This window comes from Cynoglossus semilaevis, chromosome 11 (genome assembly GCF_000523025.1).
Source record: "Cynoglossus semilaevis isolate Cse_v1.0 chromosome 11, Cse_v1.0, whole genome shotgun sequence".
Lineage (NCBI taxonomy): Eukaryota > Metazoa > Chordata > Actinopteri > Pleuronectiformes > Cynoglossidae > Cynoglossus > Cynoglossus semilaevis.
In genome coordinates, this window is record NC_024317.1 from 2,688,143 (window position 1) to 2,702,372 (window position 14,230).

The 14,230-nt window shown below is 42.0% G+C and overlaps 2 protein-coding genes and 1 long non-coding RNA gene across 4 annotated transcripts in view; 1 reads left to right on the plus strand and 2 right to left on the minus strand.

The window, feature by feature from the left end:
- Positions 1-12,098, plus strand: part of LOC103385860 (uncharacterized) — a 40,237-nt gene extending 28,139 nt beyond the window's left edge. Inside the window, exons 3-5 of the long non-coding RNA XR_003051169.1 lie at positions 336-615; positions 3,349-3,436; positions 11,967-12,098. This is a non-coding gene — a long non-coding RNA (uncharacterized LOC103385860). The remainder of the gene's footprint in view (positions 1-335; positions 616-3,348; positions 3,437-11,966) is intronic.
- tmem88bl (transmembrane protein 88b-like) lies at positions 44-2,767 on the minus strand. 2 transcript variants are annotated; one of them, XM_025060341.1, is made up of 3 exons: positions 2,513-2,767; positions 1,452-1,789; positions 44-553 (listed from the first exon to the last, which is right to left on the minus strand). In XM_025060341.1, exons 2-3 carry the CDS (start codon positions 1,743-1,745, stop codon positions 326-328), a joined length of 522 nt encoding a protein of 173 aa, XP_024916109.1. In that variant the 5' UTR covers positions 1,746-1,789; positions 2,513-2,767; the 3' UTR covers positions 44-325. The 2 variants fall into 2 exon arrangements, with proteins under 2 accessions (XP_024916109.1, XP_016892207.1); XM_017036718.2 differs by having other exon boundaries at positions 46-553; positions 1,452-1,746; positions 2,513-2,764.
- On the minus strand, positions 5,749-12,157 carry nbl1 (NBL1, DAN family BMP antagonist). The gene is made up of 4 exons (XM_008319847.3): positions 12,024-12,157; positions 9,073-9,253; positions 7,753-7,864; positions 5,749-6,408 (listed from the first exon to the last, which is right to left on the minus strand). Exons 2-4 carry the CDS (start codon positions 9,243-9,245, stop codon positions 6,127-6,129), a joined length of 567 nt encoding a protein of 188 aa, XP_008318069.1. The 5' UTR covers positions 9,246-9,253; positions 12,024-12,157; the 3' UTR covers positions 5,749-6,126.
- Between the last annotated feature and the right edge of the window lie 2,073 nt (positions 12,158-14,230).

The following is a 14,230-nucleotide window of genomic DNA, read 5'->3' on the forward strand; positions in this document are numbered from 1 at the left end:
AAAAAAACCCAGTACATCAAAAACAGTTTCACAAAGCCAGGTCTCCTCTACAGCACAGATCTGCTACAGCTGACAGGCAACATCAAAGTCAATGTACTGTTCTGATGGAACCAGGTAGAAAATTGATGTCAACAATAACCCCCGACTCCCCCGACCACAACTTCACACAAACACATTTCATTTGGTGAATGTTTCAGAAGTAACTGGACATTTTAATCCACAAAAACAATACATTATATTTACAAAATCAACTCTTCTCTTCCAGCACTGATCTCTGTTTCATCTCTGTCTCCTCAAATAATCTGTCTGTATTTTTATCTCCGTCTTATACCCAGGCGTGGATGCTGCCGGCCCAGTCCACCAGCTTCCCGCGGTACCAGGCGCGCCTGATTGGCTGAATAAAGAGCAGGATTCGGAACCTGCGGAGAAGACCGCAGAAGACCGCGGCCGCCACAATCACCAGTGGAGACATCATGACGAACCCCAGGATGATGAGGGCGGAGCAGCTGTTGTCATCGAGGTAGCGGCAGATGGCGGACGGAGCGTTGAGGACCTGAGAGGAACAAACGCCAGAGTCGGGAGTTACACTCCCAAAAAGAGAGAAAGGACAAACAGGTAGGACTGGTCTCTGGGATACGTGTGATTCGTGTGTGTGTGTGTGTGTGTGTGTGTGTGTGTGTTGAAGAGACACAGACTGTGGAGCTGTGTGTGAGAGGCTGGAGCTCAGAGTTCAGACTGGAAGTGGCTCAGAACAGCCGGTAATTAGAGCTGCCAATCATCTGTGAGAGTAGGTAAAGTAGGAGTGATGTAAGGGGAGAGAGAGGGAGAGAGTGAGAGAGAGAGTGAGAGAGTGAGAGGGGGGGACAGGGAGGGGGGTGAGGCGAATACAATGAAGAGAGATAATAGCGGAGGATACTGTGAAGGGATGAGAGTGTGTATGAGATTGGTGCCTGCAGAAGTACATGGAAAAGGTCCTTTGAAAGAGCACACACACACACACACACACTGACACACACACACACACTGACACACACATACACATCACTGTTACCTCACATCTGCATTTAAACTGACTGCATTTGAAGCTCTTTTATTTGACAATTATGAGTCTCTCCACCTCCAAATGTACCCTGGCAACACACACCCACCTCTATGAAGTGCACGCTGTACTCTGTACTGAGGCCGTGCTGCCAGTGCATCAGAGCACAGCGGGGGCAACAACACATCAGTCTTTCCTCCATGTCTTCTCTCTGACTCTGGCTCCGCCCACAGACTTCGTTTGTCACCCATTTTTTTAAATTTTCCTCATGGTCATTATCGCAGTGACTGAGAAGGTTTTAGGTCTTCACAGCCACGGGGGCGGGGTGGGGGGGCAGATTATAAAACAATCTGCCCCCCTGTGGTTGAACTGAGTCACAGCAGATATAGAAGTGTTTGTACTGATCACTCACCCTGGAGTGGCAGAGGAAGCCTGCGTAGAGCAGCAGCACCGCCGGCAGCAGCACCGCACTGAAGACCACAGCCAGGAGCCCAGCGCCGGCCAGGACCACGCACAGGTTCCAGAGGACCAGACCCAGCCCGCAGGCCACGCAGCCACACCTGCCCCGCCGACTGCCCCAGGCGCTGCCCTCGCTGTGGGCCACAGGAGGGGGCAGCATCTTCACACCTTCTCCAATCCAGAGATCCTCGTCTTTGTCCTCCTCACCAGAACCTTCCTCTTCCAGGTCGATGTCCGTTCCACACATCCTGGAAACAGAGCCTTTAGAACCGAGTCAAACTGGGATTTCAACTTGGTTTGTTTTTTTTTTTTACCCAAGGCCAAAACAAAAAAAAAAAAAAAAAAAAATGACGAAAAAAAAAATGTGATTATTTGAAAAGACGACCCCTGCTGGCTTGTTGGGTTAGAACAACATGAGTTCAGTGTTTCAGGCTGTGTTTGAAACGAAAAGACATAAAAATACAGGCGATAACGAAGCTGTAAAAATATCTATCAAATGCCAAATGACGTGTAATAAAATACACATCTACATTCCCACACACACATTGGCTAAAATTACATATAATTGTAAATAAAATAAAAAATATATATTTGAAAAAAATTCTGTATGACACACTAAAAATTGAGACAGAGACTAAATTAAATTAAACCAAAAAAAATTGAGACTGAAAACAGAGACTAAATTAAACCAAATACAGTAAACATTCTAGATAGTTACATTAATGGCAACATTGGTAACAATAGTTGCAACTATTTTGAGAAAAAAAAAATAACAACAACAAAAACAAACCCACTTCAGACCAAAGCCCCAGACCAGTACAGTTACAGTTACTTCACTGTTTAATCCCTAATCCAAAATCATTAAATTATTCCTAATCACATTGTCATATTTTCACATTAACTCACAACGATCACCTCAAAGTTCATGCTAAGACTAAAATCCAAACTGAGTAAAAAATGTTCGCACTATTTGAAACGCGTCTCATCTTCCACAGTGGATTTAGTTTTTCATACCTCCTGACGAGAATCCCGGTATTCCTGGAGAATTCCTGTCTCTTAGTTTCCGCCTAGAATCCAATTATCTCCTCGAGTTGTTCGGTCTTTTACTGCTGCTGCTGCTGCTGCTGCTGCTCGGCTTCATCTGTCGAGATAGTCGCCGACTCTTGAGCGCGGGCATTAACCTGGAGTGCGCGGTCACGCGGTCGCGCGACAGCACCCGACACGTGTGTCATTAAGGCAAATGCATTCATGAACACGAACATGTACCTGATCGTCTGGTCAGTTTGTGTGTGTGTGTGTGTGTGTGTTTAGTCCAGTCTTCGCACCAACAACCTCTCCCTCTGTGCGTCCACAGATCTGTTATTATTGAATATTAAAAAATGTATTTTTAGTAAATATTCTCTGCAGCCACAGAAACTGTAAAAAACTAAACAAAACAAAAAAATCTGTAATAATTAAATAAAGTTATTTCCTCACGTTGACATTTCAGATTTTACAGAAATATAATTTTATATATTTACCATATTCTTAATAATGTGAGTGAGGACCACATTTCCATTATAAAGACTAGATATTAATATATCTCCAGATCAAACCCTCACAGAAGCTCCTGTTAATATATAATAATAATAATGAAGTCTTTTCATTAAAGGTTCATTCAACACATTTGTTTCTTCATCTTTTCAAAGTGTTTCTATTATGACTATCACAGAGAGAACGGTGCCTTTTTATTCACTGGACCCTGAACTTGTACTGAGACTCTTTTATAATAAACAGGGACTTAAATCCCCCCCCCCAAAAAACCCACATTTGATTAAATTATTCTGTGTCTATTTGTTCTTCCTACACAGGAACGATGTGACCCTGATGTGTGTCATCTCTCCTCTTAGAACGAACAACACCGTCAGGACAGAGAGTGTCCTCGAACACACCGCTGAGGTAAGTACTCTGTCCTTCTCCTGAGTAAATACTACGGCTGAAACGATACGTGTATCTGAACCGAACCGTTCCATACCAAAGTGGTCTCGGTTCGGTACGCACTATGAATCGGAAAAATACCGCAATTTTATATTTATTTCATCAACCTCTGACGATGTACTCTGTGCTAGAAGCTCAGTGGATCTGTGCTCGACTACTCCGCCTTAGGCTTTGCCTTTCACATTCATTCATTAGCGACATGCTAAACTAGCTTGTTGCAGCGTAGGCTAATGCCTCAAATTAGGGGTGAGATTCATCGTGATGCGACCCATGAAAATCATAAATGTTCAAAAATGTTTATATTTTATAACTAAATGACTTTTTAAATTAAACAAATATTGGTAATTTCAACAAACTACAAGTTAAAAAAGGCCCGGGCATTTTGAAGAAACAATTTGAAAAAATGTCAAAACGAACCAAATTGTGAATTAATATTTAGAAGATTTTAAAATTGAATCAATGTTTCAAGGACATTTTTACACACTTTTGATCACTGCTAAGATGAGGACCAATCAAAAGGAACCTTAAGAAAGTTGATCTCAGTAGAATAAAAACCTGAAACAGGTGGAAACGGAAATCTGTCCGAGTTCAATCTTGTTGGACAAACACGTCAGTCGCAGCTGGTGGTGATAAGTTCACAGACGTCCGTATTCGTTCTCTGGGCTCGGTCCATGTGGGATGGTTGTTCGTATTGATTGTGACTGCGTGATGTTCTGCTGCTGGTGGTTCCTTGGTTCCTGCGTTGTGTTTGTGACTCTTGGTGATTTCAGACTTTGTCACTGAATTCTCCTGAGTGCTGCCTTCAGGTCCTGCCTGCTCCCTCACACTCACGGCAGACGGCGGCCCTGTGTGAGCTGATGAGATAAGCTCTGGGTCGATTTGTTGTTGCAGCGCAGACTGACAGCCAACCTTTGGCTGGTGAAATTAAATTACATGGAACAGGAGATAAAAGATACACGGATATTCAGCCCAGATTACAAGAAATAGAGGGAAAGACGTGGTTGATGATTGGAGGGTTGATGATGAGGCGAGGCAGGAAGTCAAGAATCGTTTAGAGGGAGAAGATGTTTGGATTTGAAGAACTGCAGGTTAAAAGATTTTAAATCATTGGTCTTAAAGCAATGTCTTAAACAGCTGGTACTTTGATATAATATAATATAATAATTTTAAATAATTTTATCATTGTTTTAGTCTAGACAGACACAACTGACAGGACTTTATTTTACTTCATACTTTAAACTGAAGTAAAATTATAAGTGTTTTAACATGCAACAAGAATAGTTTTTTTTTTAATTTTATGTACAATGGGAAATGAATAACAACCCTAACATTCTGTTGAAGATGCAGACAATGGAAATGTTAACCAAATTCATATGTAAACATCTGGTTAGAGAAAGTGCAGCTGTGTTTACGAGAACTAATTATTTTTCCATTTTACGCCACATGTAAAAAAAAAAAGAAATATATTTATTTTATTAAGACTACTTTTAAACCCACAACAACTTTTTTTTATTATATTGTTGTAAACCAGAGATTAATGGTTGCTGCAGTGTGTGTTTTTTTCTTCTTCAGTGAACAGGAACGAGCCAAATCTAGTCATTGTTCTGTAAAGTTGCTCTTGATAATATCAAAATCTCATTTTCTGTTGCTGTCACTCTGAGTCGAGAGTAATCTTTTAGAAATCCACCGAGACTTTAATCCAAAAAACAGACTGTGTCTCTGTGGATTTTGAAATGAAATTGAAAACACTAACCATCCCACTGCCAGCTCTGGCTGTGAGCCAGTGACTTTATGGTTTATGCACGTATTGTTTCAATAAAGGCTTTGGAAAAAAAAAAAAAAAAAAGATGTGAACTTTAGAGTAAACACATCAGGAACTGAAATGAATCCACTGAAAGCATCTGGGCAGAACTTCTCTGGCATCTTATTAAACTCTGGCACAATCAGATCAGACTGGAGCCAAAGAGGCAGTAAATGGAATAGAGGTTACCCATAATGCTTCACTTCTATTGTCCAGTGTGTGGCACATCTAGATTACTTTTGCATCCCTGCATTTAAGCAGACGCTTTGATCCAAGACTCGAAATCGAACCCAGGACTCTCTGCTGTCTCCTTACGGGGCAGACGTGCTAACCGCGACGTTATGGAACCGACAAATAAACTTCGTTGATGTCAAAACCCGGGATTAGCTTCGGATTAGCTTCAGGCTAGCCTCAACACGGTAAACAAAAACAAACAGAAAACAAATCTCCTTCGCGACGGGAAAGTGACACTTGTTTAAAATCCACACCAGAAAATGATTTTTTTTATTATCAAAACAACAGTTTATTTGCAGTAAAAAGCGAGGATTATGAAAGTACGACGGATTAAAATGACGCACAAATTCACGCAAACGTTGCGTGTGTTCATTCAGCTAAACAGGAAACTGCACGAGCTGGTGTGTTTGTGTGAATGTATATACAATAGTGTGTGTGTTTGTGTGAGATCTGACAGCATGACTGTTGTGTGTGTGTGGCTGCGTGCACGCGCACAGGTACGGGAGTGTGTGACGTTTTCAAAGTGCCTTAATAATAAACAACAGACCGGAACACATGATGGAGTGTTTGTGTGTGTGAGGGGGGGAGGAAAGAGGGGGGGAACCACCGGACCCCGTCACCCGCCGGCGGATGTGTGTGGCAGTGTGTGATGGTCTGTGTGCGTGTGCGCGTGCTTGTTGGCGTGTATGTCTGAGTGAAGCTGTGGGTGAGACTGAGCTCCGCCCGCGCTGTCCAATAGAGAGGAGGCGTCCAGGCCGTTGTCTGCTGAATAGAGCTGCATCACCGCCCCCTCCTGGCCACCATCCTTACTGCAGGACTGACAACTGCAGTGGAAGATCCTCTCCACCAGTTTGTCCACACGGGGCGCCTCCTCGTTGCCAGGACAGTCCAGGGTCACCTGGTCACGCACATACACACACATAGTGCACATTAATATTATATACAGGTTTTTTTTTTAATCTCAGATGTGTGGGTAATTAGAAAAAAAGAATGTGTTCAGTACCGCCCCCTACACTCAATAAAACGAATGGCAAATATATGACCCTGGCACTGGATTAGAATGAATTCAAATGTATCGTCTTGTAAACTTTAAAGTCCCTGAGTTGTTTATATTTATGGCCTGGTGTGTCTGTTATTAAACCGCGTTGCAGCCGACATTAACTCAACACCAGTTTCCTCAACGTGGTTTCTACATGGCAGTCATTTCACAAGACACACTGTCTGTAAATCACAACTCAATCCCTGGTAAAGTTCAGCACAAAGTTGGCCGTGACCTGATCATGTCTGAAAATACAAATGTTAAAGAAAAAAATAATGAAAACTAGAGATTACGTTTACATTGTATTCTTTGAAAAGTTGCTCACTTTTATAATTAAAAAAAACTAAAAAAAGATTACGTTTACATTGTGTTCTTTGAAAGGTTGCTCACTTTTATAATAAAATAAAATAAAATAAACTGAATTAAACCAAAAATAACCAAATCAAATGCTGCATCTCCGTATCGTAACAAAGTTTCAACTCTAGTGAACCGTTCTTTTTTTTACATCCCTGTGCAGTCCCAGAGTTGCACAAGCGGCTCCGTCTGCTCTGACCTCACACAGCTTCCTCTCACTGTTTCCATCAAACACAATCATTCAGCGGTTTCATCAAGATCCACCGCCGGTGCCAGAACAGCATGGAGCCGTGTCCCGTTTCATTAGAGCCGCCTTTGTTTTGTTTCAAACTAAATGTAGTTTCACGTCCTGCAACAATAATTACAACCTGAAACGTAAACACCAACATCTCCAACAAATCAAGAGTGAGGCCGCTTCGTAAACGCACTTCCTGCGACCTTTTACACGAAACAAATGCAGTAATAAAAAGAAGATTTACGCGGCAGGACGCGCAGCGATCTCCTCTGGAACATGAGGGGCTTCTCTCTCGCGCCCCTCCCACCTGACCTTTCTGACAGTTTCCTAAACTCCACACACCTCGGCGCTGGGCCGTTCTTATCACAAGCCTGGAATCCTCTGGACAAAGAGACAATGAACTCATAGAAGGCAGGAATGAATCACAAAAACTCTCCATTTTCGCCTCCGTCCTTCTCACTCTTTTTTTTTCTTCTTCTTCTTTTTTTTAAATCCAGCCATGAAAAGCACATGGTTGCCATCTTTCTTGCTGGAAACTTGCGGTTTATGTGTAAGTTTGACAAGTTGGTGTTGGTGTGTGTTTGCCACATGAGCTAATGTGCAATAACTCTTACCACTTCCCACTGCGTCTGGGCAGGCATGCAGGAGTCACAGTGCACCAGAGACTCCGTGGACTGTGGGAACGTGTTTGGGACGCTGTAGCTGAAGCACTGGCCCAGACAGGCCCTGTAACAGAGAGGAGGGAGCCTGTGATTGCACCGTGCCTCTGGACAAAATGTGCGTCATTGTAGCCGCGCGGTCGGAGCACTCCGTTAATATAAGCAAGAGCCGCGGGGGGAAGAAGTGAAACATGAGCTCATTTACCTAGAATGAAGATGCACCGTGGCCTCAGGCCAAACTAATCAAATCACCAAACACTGATTAGATGTGACTGCAGTGTAAATCAGCAGACGTCTTTGACCAAAACATTTAGAAGCGAACGCACGTTCATCCTCTGCTAGCTGCAGAATGTTCCCACTTCTAAACATTTACATCTCCTGCAGAAATCAAAGCCCGAAGGCCGAGTGTTGCAGACGGGCTGCAGAAGTCGGAGGGATCGGAGACCCAGACCAACGCCGTGTCGGTTTGGGTCTTGACATGGGATTTGTTGATGATAAAAACAAATATTAATCACGGCAGCGTCAGCAGCTGACTACACTGCTGCTCTGTCACGGAGAAAATGACATTTGTAAAATAATGCTGGAATATTTAATAGACATTTTCACAATCACCATAAAATAAAAATAAAAACTTTTTGGGATCATTATCTTATTGTGAAAATGCCATAAATTCTAAACAAAATTGTAAATTGGTGGTCCGACAGATTTTTGGGGAATTTTTACTTCCAAAAATAGAATTAAAATATTATTTGGTAAACATAGAGAAATATTAAAAATAAAAATAAATGACAGGTAACAAAGTTTCTCCTACAGTAGGTTACCTGAGGAGATTACATTTAAAAGGAGCATCGAACAAAGGCGTCGTCGTCAGGGTCAGTGCTCACCACTGAGGTCACTTAAATTTTAGGAAATATTTTTCTGATCCGAGAAAACGGAGATTTTCCCGTGGGCCAAAACCAGCACGTTCAGTCTGGTCAGTTTGAAAACCCAGGCACTGCGTTATTATTATTATTATTATTATTATTATTATTATATATAGGTTTTCATTATTGGAAAGAAAAACTGATCACGATTCTTACAGATATTACATAATATGCTAATATCGGGCCGATAATATTTTGCGCTAAGCTTTAAATAAATCGAGTTTGTTTTGTTACTTGATACTGATTGAAGTACAGTACAGTGTCAGCGTCTGATCTGTGTTGTCTATATCACCGTCAGAGTACAATATATCAGTCATGGGGAGAGTGGGACAGCGGTGACCTTTGACCTGACCTGTTTTGAATAGAGCGAGGCTGACATCCTGCGTGTCCCACTATCTGTGTGATGTTCTTGGCCTCGCACCAGGCGCTCTTGTCGGGGAACAGCGCCAGGCGGTTGATGTGAGCGAGCGGCGCTGCTGAATACAGTGCAAAGAGTGCGCAGCAAATGTGGATCCTCTGCCACATGACTGCACCTAAAGAGGCGGAAATAAACAAAGAATTAAAGTGCTCTGTGTAAAAACAAAACACACACAAAACACAGAGTAATACTCGAAGTATGAAGTTTCCGTGGAATCGCTGATGTGGACTGAAAACTTCCTGCACCATAAAAACCAAAGATGCAGCAGCTGGTTACGATAAGTTGTTAAGACAGTTTCATTTGGGTGATTAGACAGATTTATCCGAACTGGCTGAACCGGCGGCCGCGGGGAGACGACTTTATTCTGGGTTGATATAGTTCCAAGGAGTCAATAAGAAGGTAGGGGGCAGGAAGCGGCTGCGCTCGCTCCTTCCTGTGCTCTTTGATTGTCTCGGTCAGACATGCCTCAGCTGCTCACCTCATTTACAGCCTCCACCACGGTTTTCTCTCCTGCTGCTGCTTATAAAAGAAAAGTGGTGAGTGCTCACCCAGGTTGAGTTCTTTACAGACTTTCTAGACGCTTCCATATGTCTCTAACCCGAGTAACCTGACCTTGTCTACAGGGACTCAGCAGAGCCATCGGGACCTCGTGAAGACTTAAAATATGCAGCCGCTGCTGGGTGCACCGCTGTGAGGAGGAAAGACCTGATCTAATAAATACAGATCTGAGTTTTTTTTCTTTTTTTCTTTCTTTCTTTTCTTTCATTTCTGAAAAGACGTCTAATGTTCAGACTCTTTTAGATTTTGTTAAAAATTCTCTGAAAACTCCCCCGGTCTTTGAATGCAGCACAGACTGTATAACTCAGTTTAGGCAGTGAACTGTTATTACTGAGAGTCGAGTCATTGAACAAATACGTACAAACCAAAAAGTTCGTCTTTCATTATTAACTCTATTAAAATATTCCTTATAATAAACGACAGCCCTGTTCGTCACGTTTTTCATGTAAACAAACTAAAAAAAATTGCTCATGTTAGTAAAAAAAAAGTCACTCTCTGACATAAATAATATATTTAAAAAATCAACATATATATAAAATAAATATGTTTTAACAATTTATAATTTGAAAAATAAAATATTGTCGTATTTTTAAATAATAACAACACGACTTTCACTGCGTATATAAAGCAAAATATTCACCTGAAATATAAGTTAACAAAAAGTCAAACGGCCGTTAAATATATTTATATAAGTCACAGATTCTACATTCTGTTCAATGTTAGTTGAACTTCCTTATTTTATTATTGATGGATTTCTTCTGTTCTTTAAATGGAATTGAAGGTGAAATCATTATCATTTTTATTATTATTATTATGAACAGATTTTACACACAAATACTGTATGTATTTTGTGATATATATATATATATTTAAAGATCTATCCATGTAAACAATTATGTATTTCTTATTGTTGATCTACAGGCGGAAATTTCTTTACAGAAATTTGACATCAACCACAACAGGGAACTAAACTGTGTTTTTTTTAAATCATTCTCCTGTAAAAATGTGATTCTGCTTTATTTCAATTTTCTTTTTTTTGTTAATGCACCAGATCAACATGTTGTATTTCAGGACAAGTGAGGGAGAAGCAGAAGCATCCATTTGTTGAGTCATCATATCTTAAACCACTCTCGTGGCCTGGTGGTGGTGTGAGTCTGTGACTCTGTGTCGTGTCACTCTAACCACTGCTGTCACTGCGTCTCTTCACTTTCGTCATCTCTGCTGCTTTTCTTAATGTTGTTGATCAATAACTCCAGATTAACGGCCGTCACAAAAGAGGAGGATTATGAATGGACTGAAGGAATGGTCAAAGGGTTCAGTCGAAGACGGTGAACTAACTTTTTTCTGGATCAGTCTGGACTGAAAAATCCAGATTGATCATAAATACCACCTTTATATTCTTACGTAATGGAACTTTTTTTAAATTTTATTTTCTTCTTTCGTGCATGGACTATACTATAAAATGTGCTTTTTAAAATTTTAGTCCAACGTTTCACAGACATCAAACCTGGAAAACTGTTGAATTTTTCATCGATGATAATCGTGGTCTTCAGACCAGGTTTTTAGGCTCTTGACTCTGACACTTTGACTTATTGTTTTATAGTCTCAGAGTCTTTTTTTAAGGTTGGATCTACGTCTAAATCTCTAGTAAATCTAAAGTGAATTTAAGGAGACAAAAAACCGTCAGCTCTGATCTATTGTCTAAATACATGACACGTTGTTTTGGTCTGGATTTAACTGAGGTTTTAGTCTTGACTTTTTGAATGTTTTGGTCTGGATTTAACTGAGGTTTTTGACTCTTTTTGACTCTTGTTCTGGATATTTTTTCCCTACTTCTGTTATGATTTCTTCTAGTCTTGGTCTTGACTTGGTCCGAAACTTTCAGGAACGTTGTTTTTGTGTGGACTAGGTTCTTAAAAGTCTCGGTTGTGTCTTGGTCCAGATTAGGGGTTTGTCTGTAATACCTCTGGGTGTTATCTTAGTCTTAGTCTGACTAAAAAGTCCCGTCTTCGTCCCAGTCACTTTGTTCTTGGTGTAAAAATGGTTTTAACTAAAAACCAGCCTCGATCTTGTATCGGGACAACTTTGTCTCAATCACTAAACGTCCAGACCTGGACCTGGTCTTGGTAGAGTCTGATGGACTTGGTCTGAGCTCTGGTCTGGACTGATCTCTAATCATATTGTTAGTGGACCTGAGGAACCTTGGTGTCGGTTTGGTTCTGGTCTCAGTCTGTTTCACTCTGATCTGATCTTGGTCTTTGTCTCAGCAGACAGTGGTCTTCATCAGGACCGTCACAGTAAAGAAGAGCCGGAGTTTGGACACTCACCAGTGCGCACTGAGCCTCGGAGAACACAGCCGGTCGATCACTGCGCAACGTCCGCGCGATGCGAGCCTGGACCTGGGTTCCTTGGAGCAGAGAACAGGGCTGGACCTCTGGAATGCGTGCGGCTGGTCGTCATAAAACGCTTACATCATCCGGGAAGAAGAAGAAGAAGAAGTTGAAAAAGATGAAGAGGAAGAGGAAGACGGTCTGGGTCTCGGCACGGGGGGGTGAGGATGGGGAGACGGACTCGGTTAATGAGCGCTATCTCATCTCCAGGTCCATCAGCTCAGATCTCTGCTCCTCTCTGGTCCGAGTCCAGCCCCGGTGTCCGAGTCCAACGTCCGAGTCCGCTGAGACTAGAGACACGGTCCGAGCTGTTGTAGTTGCTGTAGTAGAAATCTGGAGCATGAGTTTCGAGGCGCGGTGCTGAACCTCAGATTGAAGTCCTGCTGCGCCGGGTTTGGACGAGAGAGAGAGAGAGCGAGAGAGAGAGAGAGAGAGAGAGGGAGGAAGGAAAAGTGTTGGGGAGGGTTCAAGTTTTTCACTATGTAGGAGAGGGAGAGGGGGGGAGGGGGGGAGAGGGGGGGGGAGCGAACGGGGGGGTCATATCAGATTTACAGGACAAATATGCAAATAAAGCAGGGTCCTACAGACAGCACGTATTTACAGCCGCACATCTGCGCCAGCTGCATGTGCACTCATCTGCTTAAGTATTTTCAAAAAGTGAAAGATTAATAAAGCGGTCTAATAATGTGGTACAAGTGGGAAACAGATGTGGACCAGTGCTCTGGCCCACACTCCTCTCTCCACAGGACCATAAAAAGGCACCTTTGCTGAGTTTAAATGATATGAATAGCAGGTTACTGCAGCCACATGACGACTTGATCCAATTAAGGCCTCACAGTATGTTTGGAGAGGAGGCACTGACAGCATGAATTGCTCAAAGGCAATATATTCTCTGCTTCTCATGACCCAGGACCTGGCTCTGGTTAGAGGTTATTTATACCGGATCATGAAGAACAAGAACAAACCTGACTTTTCTCCTGAGATTCTCAGGTTTGTCTTTCTGCTGCAGAACACCTCGAAGGGGGGGGGGGAGTCGAAGGGGGGGGTACGGTGATGAAGACTCTGATGGGGAGTTTGATGAACTGATGTCTGTGGTAGTGGAGACTCCACTGGTCCTTCAATGACCAGGTGACTGGTGACAAACTGTGGTGTCAAAAATACTGAAACTTTATTCAGCATTTATTCATTTTATACTTCAGCTGACCAGTGATAACCCGTGGTCTTTGTGATTGATTAGGTTGATTCTTGATTTCATCTGTGATTGTGAGTCAAAAAAAAATGACCAGGTCAGTAGCTGTGACGTTGCGAAGTAAATCCTTTTTTTTTTTGGATCTGGTTCAGAGTCTCCAGATCCAGGTTTCTCTCTCTCTCTCTGCTTCTGAACGTCTGATGAATTCTAAAGAGGAAACTCTGGACCAGACAAACAAAGAAAGTTCACATTTGTCTACGAACAATTCAAACAATTTTTGGACACATTTGGTTTAAAAGTTCTATTTTTTAAAAAAATGTCAGCACAGTTGATGTTTTGTTAGAAAATAAATCAAACGAACAAACTTATCAAATCGACTTAAAAACTCTTTCCTTCAGTCGCGGCCCAGTGAATAGATAACACAAAGTCTCGTAGCTCATTAACACACAAATTACTCCCCCTCCCCCTTGTCTCCCAAACTGCAATTTTAATTAAGAACAAACAAACAAATTAAAAATAAAAAAACCAAAAAAAAAACCAAACAAAGACAGGTTTGACCTCCTGAAGTTCTCAGCCCTGGACCCTCACACGGCTCCGTGCAGCTGTGCTTCATATTCTGTCAAAGTAAAGCCTGGCCTTAAATGTGAAGTCAATATTTGAAAAAAAAAAGAAAAAGAAAATTATTAAGTTAGGCAAAATTAAATTTTAAGTACTGATGGTTAAATATGTCCGTCAGGCGAAGTACGTCACTAAATCTACAGCAGCAGCGCGCTCTTTTCTTCTGAGGGTAAATCAAGAGCAGCAGCAGCTGCAGTGGCCTGGAGACACGCTGAGCTACACATGGCCTCTCTGCTCTTTTATCGTTCACCGCTGCTCATCCCGCAGGTCTCCCCCTCCTGGACGAAGCGCTCCCACTTTGTCCTCCTGTTATGATTAGGAATAACCATCATGGAGG

Coding starts and splice junctions, on each gene's coding strand:
- tmem88bl (XM_025060341.1), bottom strand. CDS start 1,745: ATGTGTGGAACGGACATCGACCTGGAAGAGGAAGGTTCTGGTGAGGAG. Junction 554..1,451: donor GCTTCCTCTGCCACTCCAGG/GTGAGTGATCAG, acceptor TGTTCCTCTCAG/GTCCTCAACGCTCCGTCCGC.
- nbl1 (XM_008319847.3), bottom strand. CDS start 9,245: ATGTGGCAGAGGATCCACATTTGCTGCGCACTCTTTGCACTGTATTCA. Junction 7,865..9,072: donor CCTCGCTCTATTCAAAACAG/GTCAGGTCAAAG, acceptor TCTCTGTTACAG/GGCCTGTCTGGGCCAGTGCT. Junction 6,409..7,752: donor CCCAGACGCAGTGGGAAGTG/GTAAGAGTTATT, acceptor GTGCGTGACCAG/GTGACCCTGGACTGTCCTGG.